Source organism: Lampetra planeri, unplaced genomic scaffold (assembly GCF_965212315.1).
Source record: "Lampetra planeri unplaced genomic scaffold, kcLamPlan1.2.h2 scaffold_1669, whole genome shotgun sequence".
NCBI lineage: Eukaryota > Metazoa > Chordata > Hyperoartia > Petromyzontiformes > Petromyzontidae > Lampetra > Lampetra planeri.
The window spans coordinates 12501-26820 of NW_027614402.1; the positions used below are offsets into that span (position 1 = coordinate 12501).

The following is a 14320-nucleotide window of genomic DNA, read 5'->3' on the forward strand; positions in this document are numbered from 1 at the left end:
CCAACATCAACATCATCACCAACATCGCCAACATCAACACCACCAACAACATCATCATCATCAACATCAACATCATCAACATCGCCAACATCAACACCGCCAACATCACCAACATCAACATCACCAACATCAACATCATCAACATCGCCACCATCATCACCACCATCATCAACATCGCCAACATCAACATCACCACCATCACCACCACCACCATCATCATCACCACCACCATCATCATCACTACTAACACCACCACCATCATAATCACCACCACCACCACCATCATCATCACCACCATCATCATCACCACCACCACCATCATCACCACCACCAACAACATCAACATCAATCATCATCATCATCACCACCATCATTATCACCATCATCACCACCACTATAATCATCATCACCACCACCACCACCACCAACATCGCCACGACCATCATCATCACCATCAGTCATCATCATCACCGCCACCATCATTATCACCATCATCCCCACGACCATCATCATCATCATCATCACCACCATCACCACCATCCTCAACCTCACCACGACCATCATCATCATCACCACCACCATCACCACCATCCTCAACATCACCACGACCATCATCATCATCATCACTATCATCATCATCATCCTCAACACCACCACCACCACCATCCTCAACATCACCACCATCCTCAACATCACCACAACCATCATCACCATCAGCACCATCACCACCATCCTCAATATCACCACGACCACCATCACCACCATCCTCAACAGACGCTGTCTCCCCGACAGACCTGGTCTCCACCTGAGGACGGCTGCTTGCGTTGTGGCCGAAACGTCGTGAGAATTATTTAATAATGTTTTATTTTATTATTTCCATTCTACGTGACTTTACCGAAAGAACCAAGAAGATCACCACGACCATTATCGTCACCATCATCACCGCCACCCCCCCCCCTCCCCACGTGCATTCTCACCTGTGCCCCGAACTGATTGCAGGGGAACGCAAGCACCTTGAAGTGAGTGGGGCCCAGCTCTCGGTAGAGCTTCTGCAGGGCCGCGTAGTGAGCCTGCGTGTAGCCACACTCGCTCGCCACGTTCACCACCAGAGACACCTACACAGGTACACACAGGTGTACACACACACACACAGGTGTACACACACACAGGTGTACACACACACAGGTACACACACACAGGTGTACACACACACAGGTGTACACACACACACTCGCTCGCCACGTTCACCACCAGAGACACCTACACACACAGGTACACACACACACACAGGTACACACACAGGTGTACACACACACAGGTGTACACACACACAGGTGTACACACACACAGGTGTACACACACACACTCGCTCGCCACGTTCACCACCAGAGACACCTACACAGGTACACACAGGTACACACACACACACACAGGTGTACACACACAGGTAAATACACACAGGTGTACACACACACAGGTACACACACACAGGTGTACACACACACAGGTGTACACACACACACTCGCTCGCCACGTTCACCACCAGAGACACCTACACACACAGGTACACACACACACACAGGTGTACACACACACAGGTGTACACACACACAGGTACACACACACAGGTACACACACACAGGTGTACACACACACAGGTGTACACACACAGGTGTACACACACAGGTGTACACACACACTCGCTCGCCACGTTCACCACCAGAGACACCTACACAGGTACACACAGGTACACACACACACACAGGTGTACACACACAGGTAAATACACACAGGTGTACACACACACAGGTGTACACACACACAGGTGTACACACACACAGGTGTACACACACACACTCGCTCGCCACATTCACCACCAGAGACACCTACACACACAGGTACACACACACACACAGGTACACACACAGGTGTACACACACACAGGTGTACACACACACAGGTGTACACACACACAGGTGTACACACACACTCGCTCGCCACGTTCACCACCAGAGACACCTACACACACAGGTACACACACACACACAGGTACACACACAGGTGTACACACACACAGGTGTACACACACACAGGTGTACACACACACAGGTGTACACACACACTCGCTCGCCACGTTCACCACCAGAGACACCTACACACACAGGTACACACACACACACAGGTACACACACAGGTGTACACACACACAGGTGTACACACACACAGGTGTACACACACACAGGTGTACACACACACAGGTGTACACACACACTCGCTCGCCACGTTCACCACCAGAGACACCTACACAGGTACACACAGGTACACACACACACACAGGTGTACACACACAGGTAAATACACACAGGTGTACACACACACAGGTGTACACACACACAGGTGTACACACACACAGGTGTACACACACACACTCGCTCGCCACATTCACCACCAGAGACACCTACACACACAGGTACACACACACACACAGGTACACACACAGGTGTACACACACACAGGTGTACACACACACTCGCTCGCCACGTTCACCACCAGAGACACCTACACAGGTACACACAGGTACACACACACACACACAGGTGTACACACACAGGTAAATACACACAGGTAAATACACACAGGTGTACACACACACAGGTACACACACACAGGTGTACACACACACAGGTACACACACACACACACACTCGCTCGCCACGTTCACCACCAGAGACACCTACACACACAGGTACACACACACACACAGGTACACACACAGGTACACACACACAGGTGTACACACACACAGGTGTACACACACACAGGTACACACACACAGGTGTACACACACACACTCGCTCGCCACGTTCACCACCAGAGACACCTACACAGGTACACACAGGTACACACACACACACAGGTGTACACACACAGGTAAATACACACAGGTGTACACACACACAGGTACACACACACAGGTGTACACACACACAGGTACACACACACACTCGCTCGCCACGTTCACCACCAGAGACACCTACACACACAGGTACACACACACACACAGGTACACACACACAGGTACACACACACAGGTGTACACACACACAGGTGTACACACACACAGGTGTACACACACACTCGCTCGCCACGTTCACCACCAGAGACACCTACACAGGTACACACAGGTACACACACACACACACAGGTACACACACACACACACAGGTGTACACACACACACACACACAGGTGTACACACACACACACACACAGGTGTACACACACAGGTACACACACACAGGTGTACACACACACAGGTACACACACACAGGTGTACACACACACAGGTACACACACACAGGTGTACACACACACAGGTAAACACACACACAGGTACACACACACACAGGTGTACACACACACAGGTAAACACACACACAGGTACACACACACACAGGTGTACACACACACAGGTAAACACACACACAGGTAAACACACACAGGTGTACACACACACAGGTACACACACACAGGTGTACACACACACAGGTGTACACACACACACTCGCTCGCCACGTTCACCACCAGAGACACCTACACACACAGGTACACACACACACACAGGTACACACACACAGGTACACACACACAGGTGTACACACACACAGGTGTACACACACACAGGTGTACACACACACTCGCTCGCCACGTTCACTACCAGAGACACCTACATACACACACACACAGGTACACACACACAGGTACACACACACACACAGGTGTACACACACGTGTACACACATACACACACACAACAACAACAACAACCGCCATTCGCCACTAAGTGGCGGTGACGTCACCACGACGCTTGTGCCAGGCCATGTGCACCCTGAGGCCACGTGAAGTGTCGAACGCCCGCTGGCAGGAGGTCACGGGGCAGACCCAGCAGGTGCCACGGGTCGACTGACCGAGATGACCGAGATGACCGAGATGACTGGCTGATGCACCACCTGTGCCCCCTACTGTGGTGCCGGACGGGCAACACTGTGGTGGGCAGTGCTGTGGGGGGAGGGCCAATGCCCATTGGCCTCTCCCCTCATGGCGTCTGTGACCACCACAGTGGCTAAACGGGGGCTCTGGACGGGTGCGAGGGGCTGGTAACCCCTCCACCTTCAATTAACCACCACTAAACTACGAATTAAACATAAACCTACACACACACAGGTACACACACACAGGTACACACACACAGGTGTACACACACACAGGTACACACACACACAGGTGTACACACACACAGGTACACACACACAGGTAGACACACACAGGTACACACACACAGGTACACACACACACAGGTGTACACACACACAGGTACACACACACAGGTAGACACACACACAGGTGTTCACACACAGCTGTACACACACGTGTACACACACGTGTACACACACACTCGCTCGCCACATTCACCACCAGAGACACCTACACACACAGACACAGGTGTACACACACACAGACACAGGTGTACACACACACACACACAGGTACACACACACATAGGTGTACACACACACACACACAGGTACACACACACACAGGTAAACATACACAGGTACACACACACACGTACACACACACACAGGTAAACATACACAGGTACACACACACACGTACACACACACACAGGTACACACACACAGGTGTACCCACACAACAACAACCGCCATTCGCCACTAAGTGGCGGTGACGTCACCACGACGCTTGTGCCAGGCCATGTGCACCTTGAGGCCACGTGAAGTGTCGAACGCCCGCTGGCAGGAGGTCACGGGGCAGACCCAGCAGGTGCCACGGGTCGACTGACCGAGATGACCGAGATGACTGGCTGATGCACCACCTGTGCCCTCTACTGTACCAACTTGTTGTGCTTTAGCCACCCGGCACTCCGCTCGTTGTTGTGAGCGTTGCTCCTCCGCCCTCCGTTGTTGTTGGAGGGCGACTGCCTCCAACTGCCCAGTAGCGTCCTTCACGAGCCTCCTCCACAGAGGCCGATCTTGACACCGCTGGTACCAGTCATCGGCAAGTCCACTCAGCTCCACGTCCTCCTGTACCACATCACTCCATCTTTCTAGATTTGAAGCTTTCGTGACTGCAATGATTCATATTCTCAGGTTTTTTCGGTAAAGTCACGTAGGTAAAACATTAAAAGTAATGAAAGTAAAATAAAACAAAACAAAAATAAGGGGCAGACCCAGCAGGTGCCACGGGTTTTTTTATTTTTGTTTTGTTTTATTTTACTTTCATTACTTTTAATGTTTTACCTACGTGACTTTACCGAAAAAACCTGAGAATATGAATCACTCCATCTCTTCTCTAGCTCGTGCCGCGCCCGTTTAGCCCCCTCGATCCGGCTGAACAAAAGCTGTTTAGGCATGCGGTGGCTGGGCATGCGGGCTACATGACCCAGCCAATGCAGCCTTGCCTGCCGGAGGAGCTCACCGATGGGACTTTGCTCAGATCTTTCAAGGATTTGTGAGCTCCTCACACAATCCAGCCTGGTAAAACCCAGGATGGATCGTAGGCAGGCCAGCCTAAATGTTTCCAAACGGCGAAGATGCTCCATTAGGGGGGTCCACGTTTCGCAAGCGTAGAGAAGGGAGGGAATGACCGTGGCCGAGAAGACCTGAAGCTTCGTGCGGAGCGACAGACCAGGTAGCTTCCACACAGCGTTACGCAACCGATGAAAAGATATTGCCGCTCGACTGATTCGGAGTGAGACCTCTGCTGATAAACTGGAGCCGGTCATAAGCACACTGCCCAGGTATGGGAAACTCTCCACTCTCTCCACAACTGCCCCATCACCGATTGGGAGTTGTGGGGGTGGAGTGTCCGATGGTACAAAATACCCAGGCAGGTGCTTAGTTTTGGTGGGGTTGATGGTAAGGCCCCACCTCTTAGTGGCACGCTCCAGTCTCAGCAGCAGCGTCTCCAACTCCTCCTCTGAATGAGCAGCTATTACCAAATCATTGGCATACATAACGTGGTTGACCAATAGGGAGCCATCCTTTGATCGCACCCGGGCGTCGATCAGCCTCCCATTATATCTGTACCAAATGGAAATTCCCCCGGTACAGCTAGTGAAGGCTTCACGAACTACGCAGTCGAAATAGATGTTAAATAATGTGGGAACCAGAGGACATCCCTGTCGCACCCCAAGGTGTACAGGGAAAGGCTCCGACTCCCGGCCACGTAGTTTTACCCGGGCCCGCTCACCATCATGAAGGTCCTTAATGATCGTGAGCAGAGGGTCAGGGACTCCGAAAGCACGAAGAACAACCCAGAGCCCAGGCCTACTGATGGTATCATAGGCCTTGACCAGGTCAATAAAGCAGAGATGTAGGTCTTGTTGGAATTCCCTACACTTCTGCTGTAGCAGACGGACAGAAAATATGGCATCTGTGCATGACCGCCCTTTCCTGAAACCGCATTGGGGCTCTGCAAGCCTCTCCTCAGCGTGCCTAGCAAGGCGATGTTGAATAATCCTTGCCAGATTCACGCATAGACTCACACACACCCTCTCACATACTCACTCACACACACTCATAAACACACACAGACAGAGACTAACTCACACAGACTCACTCACTCACACATATTCACACACACACTCACACACCCACACTGGTCCAGACACACAGACACACACACTCACACATATACACAATCACACTGATCCAGACACAGACACTCACACATATTCACACACAGACACACACTCACTCAGACACACAGACACACACACTCACACACACACAGACACATAGACACACACACACAGACACACACACAGACACACACACAGACACTCGCACGCCCCACACCCACAAACGCCACGCAAGCAGTCACGTGACAGAGACGTAATTACATTCACATTGCAATGACACACACACAGACACACATACAGACACACATACACACACACACATAGACACACACATAGACACACACACAGACACACACACTCACATAGACACACACAGACACAGACACACACACAGACACACACACAGACACACATACAGATACACACACACACACAGACACACACATAGACAGATTCACACAGACATACACATAGACAGACACACACACATACACACACAGACATGCACACATACACACAAAGACACACACAGACATGCACATAGACAGAGACACACAGACATACACACACAGACACACAGCCACCGATCCATACACACAGACAACAAAGCTAAAGATCCCCCGTGTAGCCTCAACAGACTGCGTGGGGCAAGTGCTGTTAGCGAGCACCTATGAAGGCCAGCACAGCACACGAGGGGGTGGGTGGCCAGCACCACGCCCGGCCGCCTTTGTCTCCCCAGTGGCGATGTTTACTACACCACCACCACACCAGGCACTCATTTAGGGCTGAGCCGACCTAGGGGAGTCCCAGGACCGGTTCAGATACTGCACTACCGCTCCCCACACATTACAACACACAGATACACACACACACATACACACACATGCATACACACAGACACACACACACAGATACATACACACAGACACACACACAGATACATACACACAGACACACACAGATACATACACACACATACATAAACACAGATACACACACACACAGACACACACACAGATACATACGCACAGACACACACACAGATACATACACACAGACACACACACAGAGACACACAGACACACACAGATACATACACACAGACACACACACAGATACATACACACAGACACACACACAGAGACACAGACACACACAGATACATACACACACATACATAAACACAGATACATACACACACAGACACACACACAGACACATACACACAGACACACACACACAGACACATACACACAGACACACACACAGATACACACACACAGATACACACACACAGTCACACCTACACACAGACAAAGACACACACACACACAAAGGTCCCCCGTATAGCCGTTAAGAGGCAGTTGGGGCAAGTGGTGATGACGGCAGAGTGGTGCGAGGCGCTTGGGTGGCCAGCGACGACTCCCGGCCGCCTTTGTATCGCAAGGTACTCGCTTAAGGCCGAGTCGACCTAGGTGTGTGTGTAGCTGTGTGTGTGTACCTGTGTGTGTGTAGCTGTGTGTGTGTACCTGTGTGTGTGTGTGTAGCTGTGTGTGTACCTGTGTGTGTATGTACCTGTGTGTGTGTGTGTGTACCTGTGTGTGTGTGTACCTGTGTGTATGTGTGTGTGTACCTGTGTGTGTGTATGTGTCTGTGTATGTGTGTACGTGTGTGTGTGTGTGTACCTGTGTGTGTCTGTGTGTGTGTGTACCTGTGTGTGTACCTGTGTGTCTACCTGTGTGTGTGTGTGTACCTGTGTGTGTCTGTGTGTGTGTGTACCTGTGTGTGTACCTGTGTGTCTACCTGTGTGTGTGTACGTGTGTGTGTACCTGTGTGTGTGTACCTGTGTGTGTGTACGCGTGTGTGTGTAGCTGTGTGTGTCTGTGTGTGTCTGTGTGTCTGTGTGTGTGTGTAGCTGTGTGTGTCTGTGTGTGTGTGTACTGTGGTGGTGGGGAGTGTGCCCCGTGCCAGGCTAGGTGCACCCACACCCACACACAGACACACACACCCACACACACCCTCACACCCCCACACACACACGTGGTGGTGGGGGTTGCCCCGTGCCAGGCTAGGTGCACACACACCCACACACACACACACACCCACACTCACACCCACACCCACACACACCCCCCCCACACACACCCACACACTCTCACATACACCCCCCCACACACACACACACACGTGGTGCCAGGCTAGGCACACACACACACACTCACACACACACATCACTCACACACACACATCACTCACACACGTGGTGGGGAGTGAGCCCTGTGCCAGGCTAGGTGCACACACACTCACACACACTCACACAGACACACTCACACACACACTAACACACCCACCCACACACGCACACCCACACTGACACACCCACACACACACCCCCACACACGTGGTGGCAGGCTAGGTACACACTCACACACACACGTGATGGTGAGGTTGCGAGCCCCGTGCCAGGCTAGGTGCACACACACACACCCACACAGACCCACACATACTCACACACACCCAGACACTCTCACACAGACACACACTCACACACACCCACACACCCACAGAGACACACACTCACACACACCCACACACCCACACAGACACACCCACACACACACACCCACCCCACACACACACACGTGGTGCCAGGCTAGGTACACACACTCACACAAACCAACACCCACACACACCCACACACTCACAAAGACACACTCACACAGACACACACTCACACACACCCACACACCCACACAGACACACCCACACACACACACCCACCCCACACACACACACGTGGTGCCAGGCTAGGTACACACACTCACACAAACCAACACCCACACACACCCACACACTCACAAAGACACACTCACACAGACACACACTCACACACACCCACACAGACACACCCACACACACACACCCACCCCACACACACACACGTGGTGCCAGGCTAGGTACACACACTCACACAAACCAACACCCACACACACCCACACACTCACAAAGACACACTCACACAGACACACACTCACACACACCCACACACCCACACAGACACACCCACACACACACACCCACCCCACACACACACACGTGGTGCCAGGCTAGGTACACACACTCACACAAACCAACACCCACACACACCCACACACTCACAAAGACACACTCACACAGACACACACTCACACACACCCACACAGACACACCCACACACACACACCCACCCCACACACACACACGTGGTGCCAGGCTAGGTACACACACTCACACAAACCAACACCCACACACACCCACACACTCACAAAGACACACTCACACAGACACACACTCACACACACCCACACACCCACACAGACACCCACACACACACACCCACCCCACACACACACACGTGGTGCCAGGCTAGGTACACACACTCACACAAACCAACACTCACACACACCCACACACTCACAAAGACACACTCACACAGACACACACTCACACACACCCACACACCCACACAGACACACCCACACACACACACGTGGTGCCAGGCTAGGTACACACACACCCACACACCCACCCCCCCCACACACACTCACACAGACACACCCCCCCCCACACACCCACACACTCTCACACAAACACACACACTCACACACCCCCCCCCCCGCACACAAACCCACACACACCCCCCCCCCCCACACACACGTAGTGGTGGTGAGTGAGCCCCGTACCAGGCTAGGTACACACCCCAACACTCACCGAACCGCGGAATGCCTCCAACTCCACGCGTCTGCCACGGATGTCTGTGACGGCGTGCGAGTAGAAGTCACGTGGTCCCCTGGGGGTCCCATTCGTGGTGGGGGGCAGCAGCAGCAGCAGGAGGCTCGTGGTGCCCCCCACAATGAGCAACACCAGCACCAGCGTGGCCCCCCGAACTCTGCTGCCCATAGCGGGGGGCGGAGCGGGAGGGGGGGCCTTGCCTGCCCCCCCGGTGAGCGAGGGGGGGCCCCCCTCGCCTGCCCCCCCGGTGAGGGGGATGACCGTGAGGACCCCCGATTCATCCCCAGATGCGCTCATTACCTGGACCGCCTCGCTGTCTATTCTGCTGTGTGTGTCTGTGTGTCTCTCACTGTGTCTCTGTGTGTCTCACTGTGTCTGTGTGTGTCTGTGTGTGTCTCACTGTGTGACTGTGTGTGTCTCACTGTGTCTCTGTGTGTCCCTGTGTGTCTCACTGTGTCTGTGTGTGTCTCTGTGTGTCTCACTGTGTGACTGTGTGTGTCTCACTGTGTCTGTGTGTGTGTGTGTCTGTGTGTCTCTGTGTGTGTGTCTGTGTGTCTCTGTGTGTGTGTGTCTGTGTCTGTGTGTGTGTGTCTTTGTGTCTGTGTGTCTCACTGTGTCTGTCTGTCTCTGTGTGTGTCTGTGTGTGTCTGTGTGTCGCTGTGTGTCGCTGTGTGTGTCTGTGTCTCTGTGTGTGTATGTGTGTGTCACTGTGTGTGACTGTGTGTCTCACTGTGTCTCTGTGTGTCTGTGTCTCTGTGTGTGTCTGTGTTTGTGTGTCTCTGTGTCTCCGTGTGTCTCTGTGTGTCTGTGTCTATGTGTGTGTTCCTTTCTCTCCTGTGTCTCTGTGTGTCTCTGTGTGTCCCTGTCTCTCTGTGTGTCTCTGTGTGTCTCACTGTGTCTCTGTGTGTCTCTGCGTGTGTCTGTCACTGTCTCTGTGTCTCTCCCTGTCTCCGCGGGTCTCCGCTGAGCGTTACAAGAATTCTCTCTGTCCTCCCCCACTCGCTCCAACTCTCCCCAAACTCTCCACAAATCTCCCCCAACTCTCCACAACTCTCTACAACTCTCGACAACTCTCCCACAAATCTCTACAAATCTCCCCCCACTCTCTCCAACTCTCTCCCCACTCTCTACAACTCTCCACAACTCTCCCACAAATCTCTCCAACTCTCTCCCCCAACTCTCTCCAACTCTCTCCCCCAACTCTCTCCAACTCTCTCCCCACTCTCTACAAATCTCTACAACTCTCGACAACTCTCCCACAAATCTCTACAAATCTCCCCCCACTCGCTCCAACTCTCTCCCCACTCTCTACAAATCTCCACAACTCTCCCACAACTCTCTCCAACTCTCTCCCCACTCTCTACAAATCTCTCCAACTCTCTCCCCCAACTCTCCACAACTCTCCCACAACTCTCTTCCTTGCCCCTCCCCCCACATTCCTGCGCCATTCCATCTGCATGTGGGGAGCGGTGGTGCAGTGGTTAGCGCACTGTGTGTAGTGTGGGGGGAGCGGTGGTGCAGTGGTTAGCGCACTGTGTGTAGTGTGTGGGGAGTGGTGGTGCAGTGGTTAGCGCACTGTGTATGTGGGGGGAGCGGTGGTGCAGTGGTTAGCACACTGTGTGTGTGAGTGGGGAGCGGTGGTGCAGCGGTTAGCGCACTGCGTGTGTGTGGGGGGGAGTGGTGGTGCAGCGGTTAGCGCACTGTGTGTGTAGTGTGTGGGGAGTGGTGGTGCATTGGTTAGCGCTACGCTGCGCTACGAACCTGGCAACCCGAGTTCGATTCCCACTCACGGCCAACACCGTCGGTGACGATTATCTGAACCGGTCCTGGGCCTCCCCTAGGTCGACTCAGCCTCAAATGAGTACTCGGTGTAGCGGTGGTGTATTGAACATCGCCACTGGGGGAGACAAAGGCGGCCGGGCGTGGTGCTGGTAGCCACCCCCTCGTGTGCCACAGTGCCGGTAGCCTTCATAGGTGCTGCTGCTACTCGCTACTAACAGCACTTGCCCCAGCAGTGTGTAGAGGCTACACGGGGGATCTTTGTCTGTGTGAGTGATCGGGTAAGTGGATGGGTGAGTGTGGTGGTGAGTATGGTGAGTGTGGTGAGTGTGGTGAGTGTGGTGGTGAGTGTGGTGGTGAGTATGGTGAGTGTGGTGAGTGTGGTGAGTGTGGTGGTGAGTGTGGTGGTGAGTATGGTGAGTGTGGTGAGTGTGGTGAGTGTGGTGGTGAGTGTGGTGGTGAGTATGGTGAGTGTGGTGAGTGTGGTGGTGAGTATGGTGAGTGCGGTGAGTGTGGTGAGTGTGGTGGTGAGTATGGTGAGTATGGTGAGTGTGGTGAGTGTGGTGGTGAGTGTGGTGAGTGTGGTGGTGAGTGTGGTGAGTGTGGTGGTGAGTATGGTGAGTGTGGTGAGTGTGGTGGTGAGTATGGTGGTGAGTGTGGTGAGTGTAGTGGTGAGTGTGGTGAGTGTGGTGAGTGTGGTGGTGAGTGTAGTGGTGAGTGTGGTGGTGAGTGTGGTGAGTGTGGTGAGTGTGGTGAGTGTGGTGAGTGTACTAGTGGTGAGTGTGGTGAGTGTGGAGAGTGTACTAGTGGTGAGTGTGGTGAGTGTGGTGAGTGTGGTGAGTGTACTAGTGGTGAGTGTGGTGAGTGTGGTGAGTGTGGTGAGTGTACTAGTGGTGAGTGTGGTGAGTGTGGTGAGTGTGGTGAGTGTACTAGTGGTGAGTGTGGTGAGTGTGGAGAGTGTACTAGTGGTGAGTGTGGTGAGTGTGGTGAGTGTGGTGAGTGTACTAGTGGTGAGTGTGGTGAGTGTGGTGGTGAGTGTGGTGGTGAGTGTGGTGGTGAGTGTGGTGAGTGTGGTGAGTGTGGTGAGTGTGGTGGTGAGTGTGGTGGTGAGTGTGGTGGTGAGTGTGGTGAGTGTGGTGAGTGTGGTGAGTGTGGTGAGTGTGGTGGTGAGTGTGGTGAGTGTGGTGAGTGTGGTGAGTGTGGTGGTGAGTGTGGTGGTGAGTGTGGTGAGTGTGGTGAGTGTGGTGGTGAGTGTGGTGGTGAGTGTGGTGAGTGTAGTGGTGAGTGTAGTGGTGAGTGTAGTGGTGAGTGTACTAGTGGTGAGTGTAGTGGTGAGTGTGGTGGTGAGTGTAGTGGTGAGTGTAGTGGTGAGTGTACTAGTGGTGAGTGTAGTGGTGAGTGTGGTGGTGAGTGTAGTGGTGAGTGTAGTGGTGAGTGTACTAGTGGTGAGTGTAGTGGTGAGTGTGGTGGTGAGTGTAGTGGTGAGTGTAGTGGTGAGTGTGGTGGTGAGTGTAGTGGTGAGTGTAGTGGTGAGTGTACTAGTGGTGAGTGTAGTGGTGAGTGTGGTGGTGAGTGTAGTGGTGAGTGTACTAGTGGTGAGTGTGGTGGTGAGTGTAGTGGTGAGTGTAGTGGTGAGTGTACTAGTGGTGAGTGTAGTGGTGAGTGTGGTGGTGAGTGTGGTGGTGAGTGTAGTGGTGAGTGTACTAGTGGTGAGTGTAGTGGTGAGTGTGGTGGTGAGTGTAGTGGTGAGTGTGGTGGTGAGTGTAGTGGTGAGTGTACTAGTGGTGAGTGTACTAGTGGTGAGTGTGGTGGTGAGTGTAGTGGTGAGTGTAGTGGTGAGTGTGGTGGTGAGTGTAGTGGTGAGTGTAGTGGTGAGTGTACTAGTGGTGAGTGTGGTGGTGAGTGTAGTGGTGAGTGTAGTGGTGAGTGTGGTGGTGAGTGTAGTGGTGAGTGTAGTGGTGAGTGTACTAGTGGTGAGTGTAGTGGTGAGTGTAGTGGTGAGTGTGGTGGTGAGTGTAGTGGTGAGTGTACTAGTGGTGAGTGTAGTGGTGAGTGTAGTGGTGAGTGTAGTGGTGAGTGTACTAGTGGTGAGTGTGGTGGTGAGTG

General features: G+C 53.1%; 1 protein-coding gene across 1 annotated transcript in view; it reads right to left on the reverse strand.

Annotated features, from left to right (window-relative positions):
- Nucleotides 1–11848, reverse strand: part of LOC144739706 (glutathione peroxidase 7-like) — a 16815-nt gene extending 4967 nt beyond the window's left edge. The window contains exons 1-2 of the mRNA XM_078622626.1: nucleotides 10415–11848; nucleotides 978–1115 (exon numbers count right to left, since the gene is read on the reverse strand). Coding sequence (XP_078478752.1) covers nucleotides 978–1115; nucleotides 10415–10732 — 456 coding nt within the window. The 5' untranslated portion in view covers nucleotides 10733–11848. The remainder of the gene's footprint in view (nucleotides 1–977; nucleotides 1116–10414) is intronic.
- Nucleotides 11849–14320: the final 2472 nt, after the last annotated feature.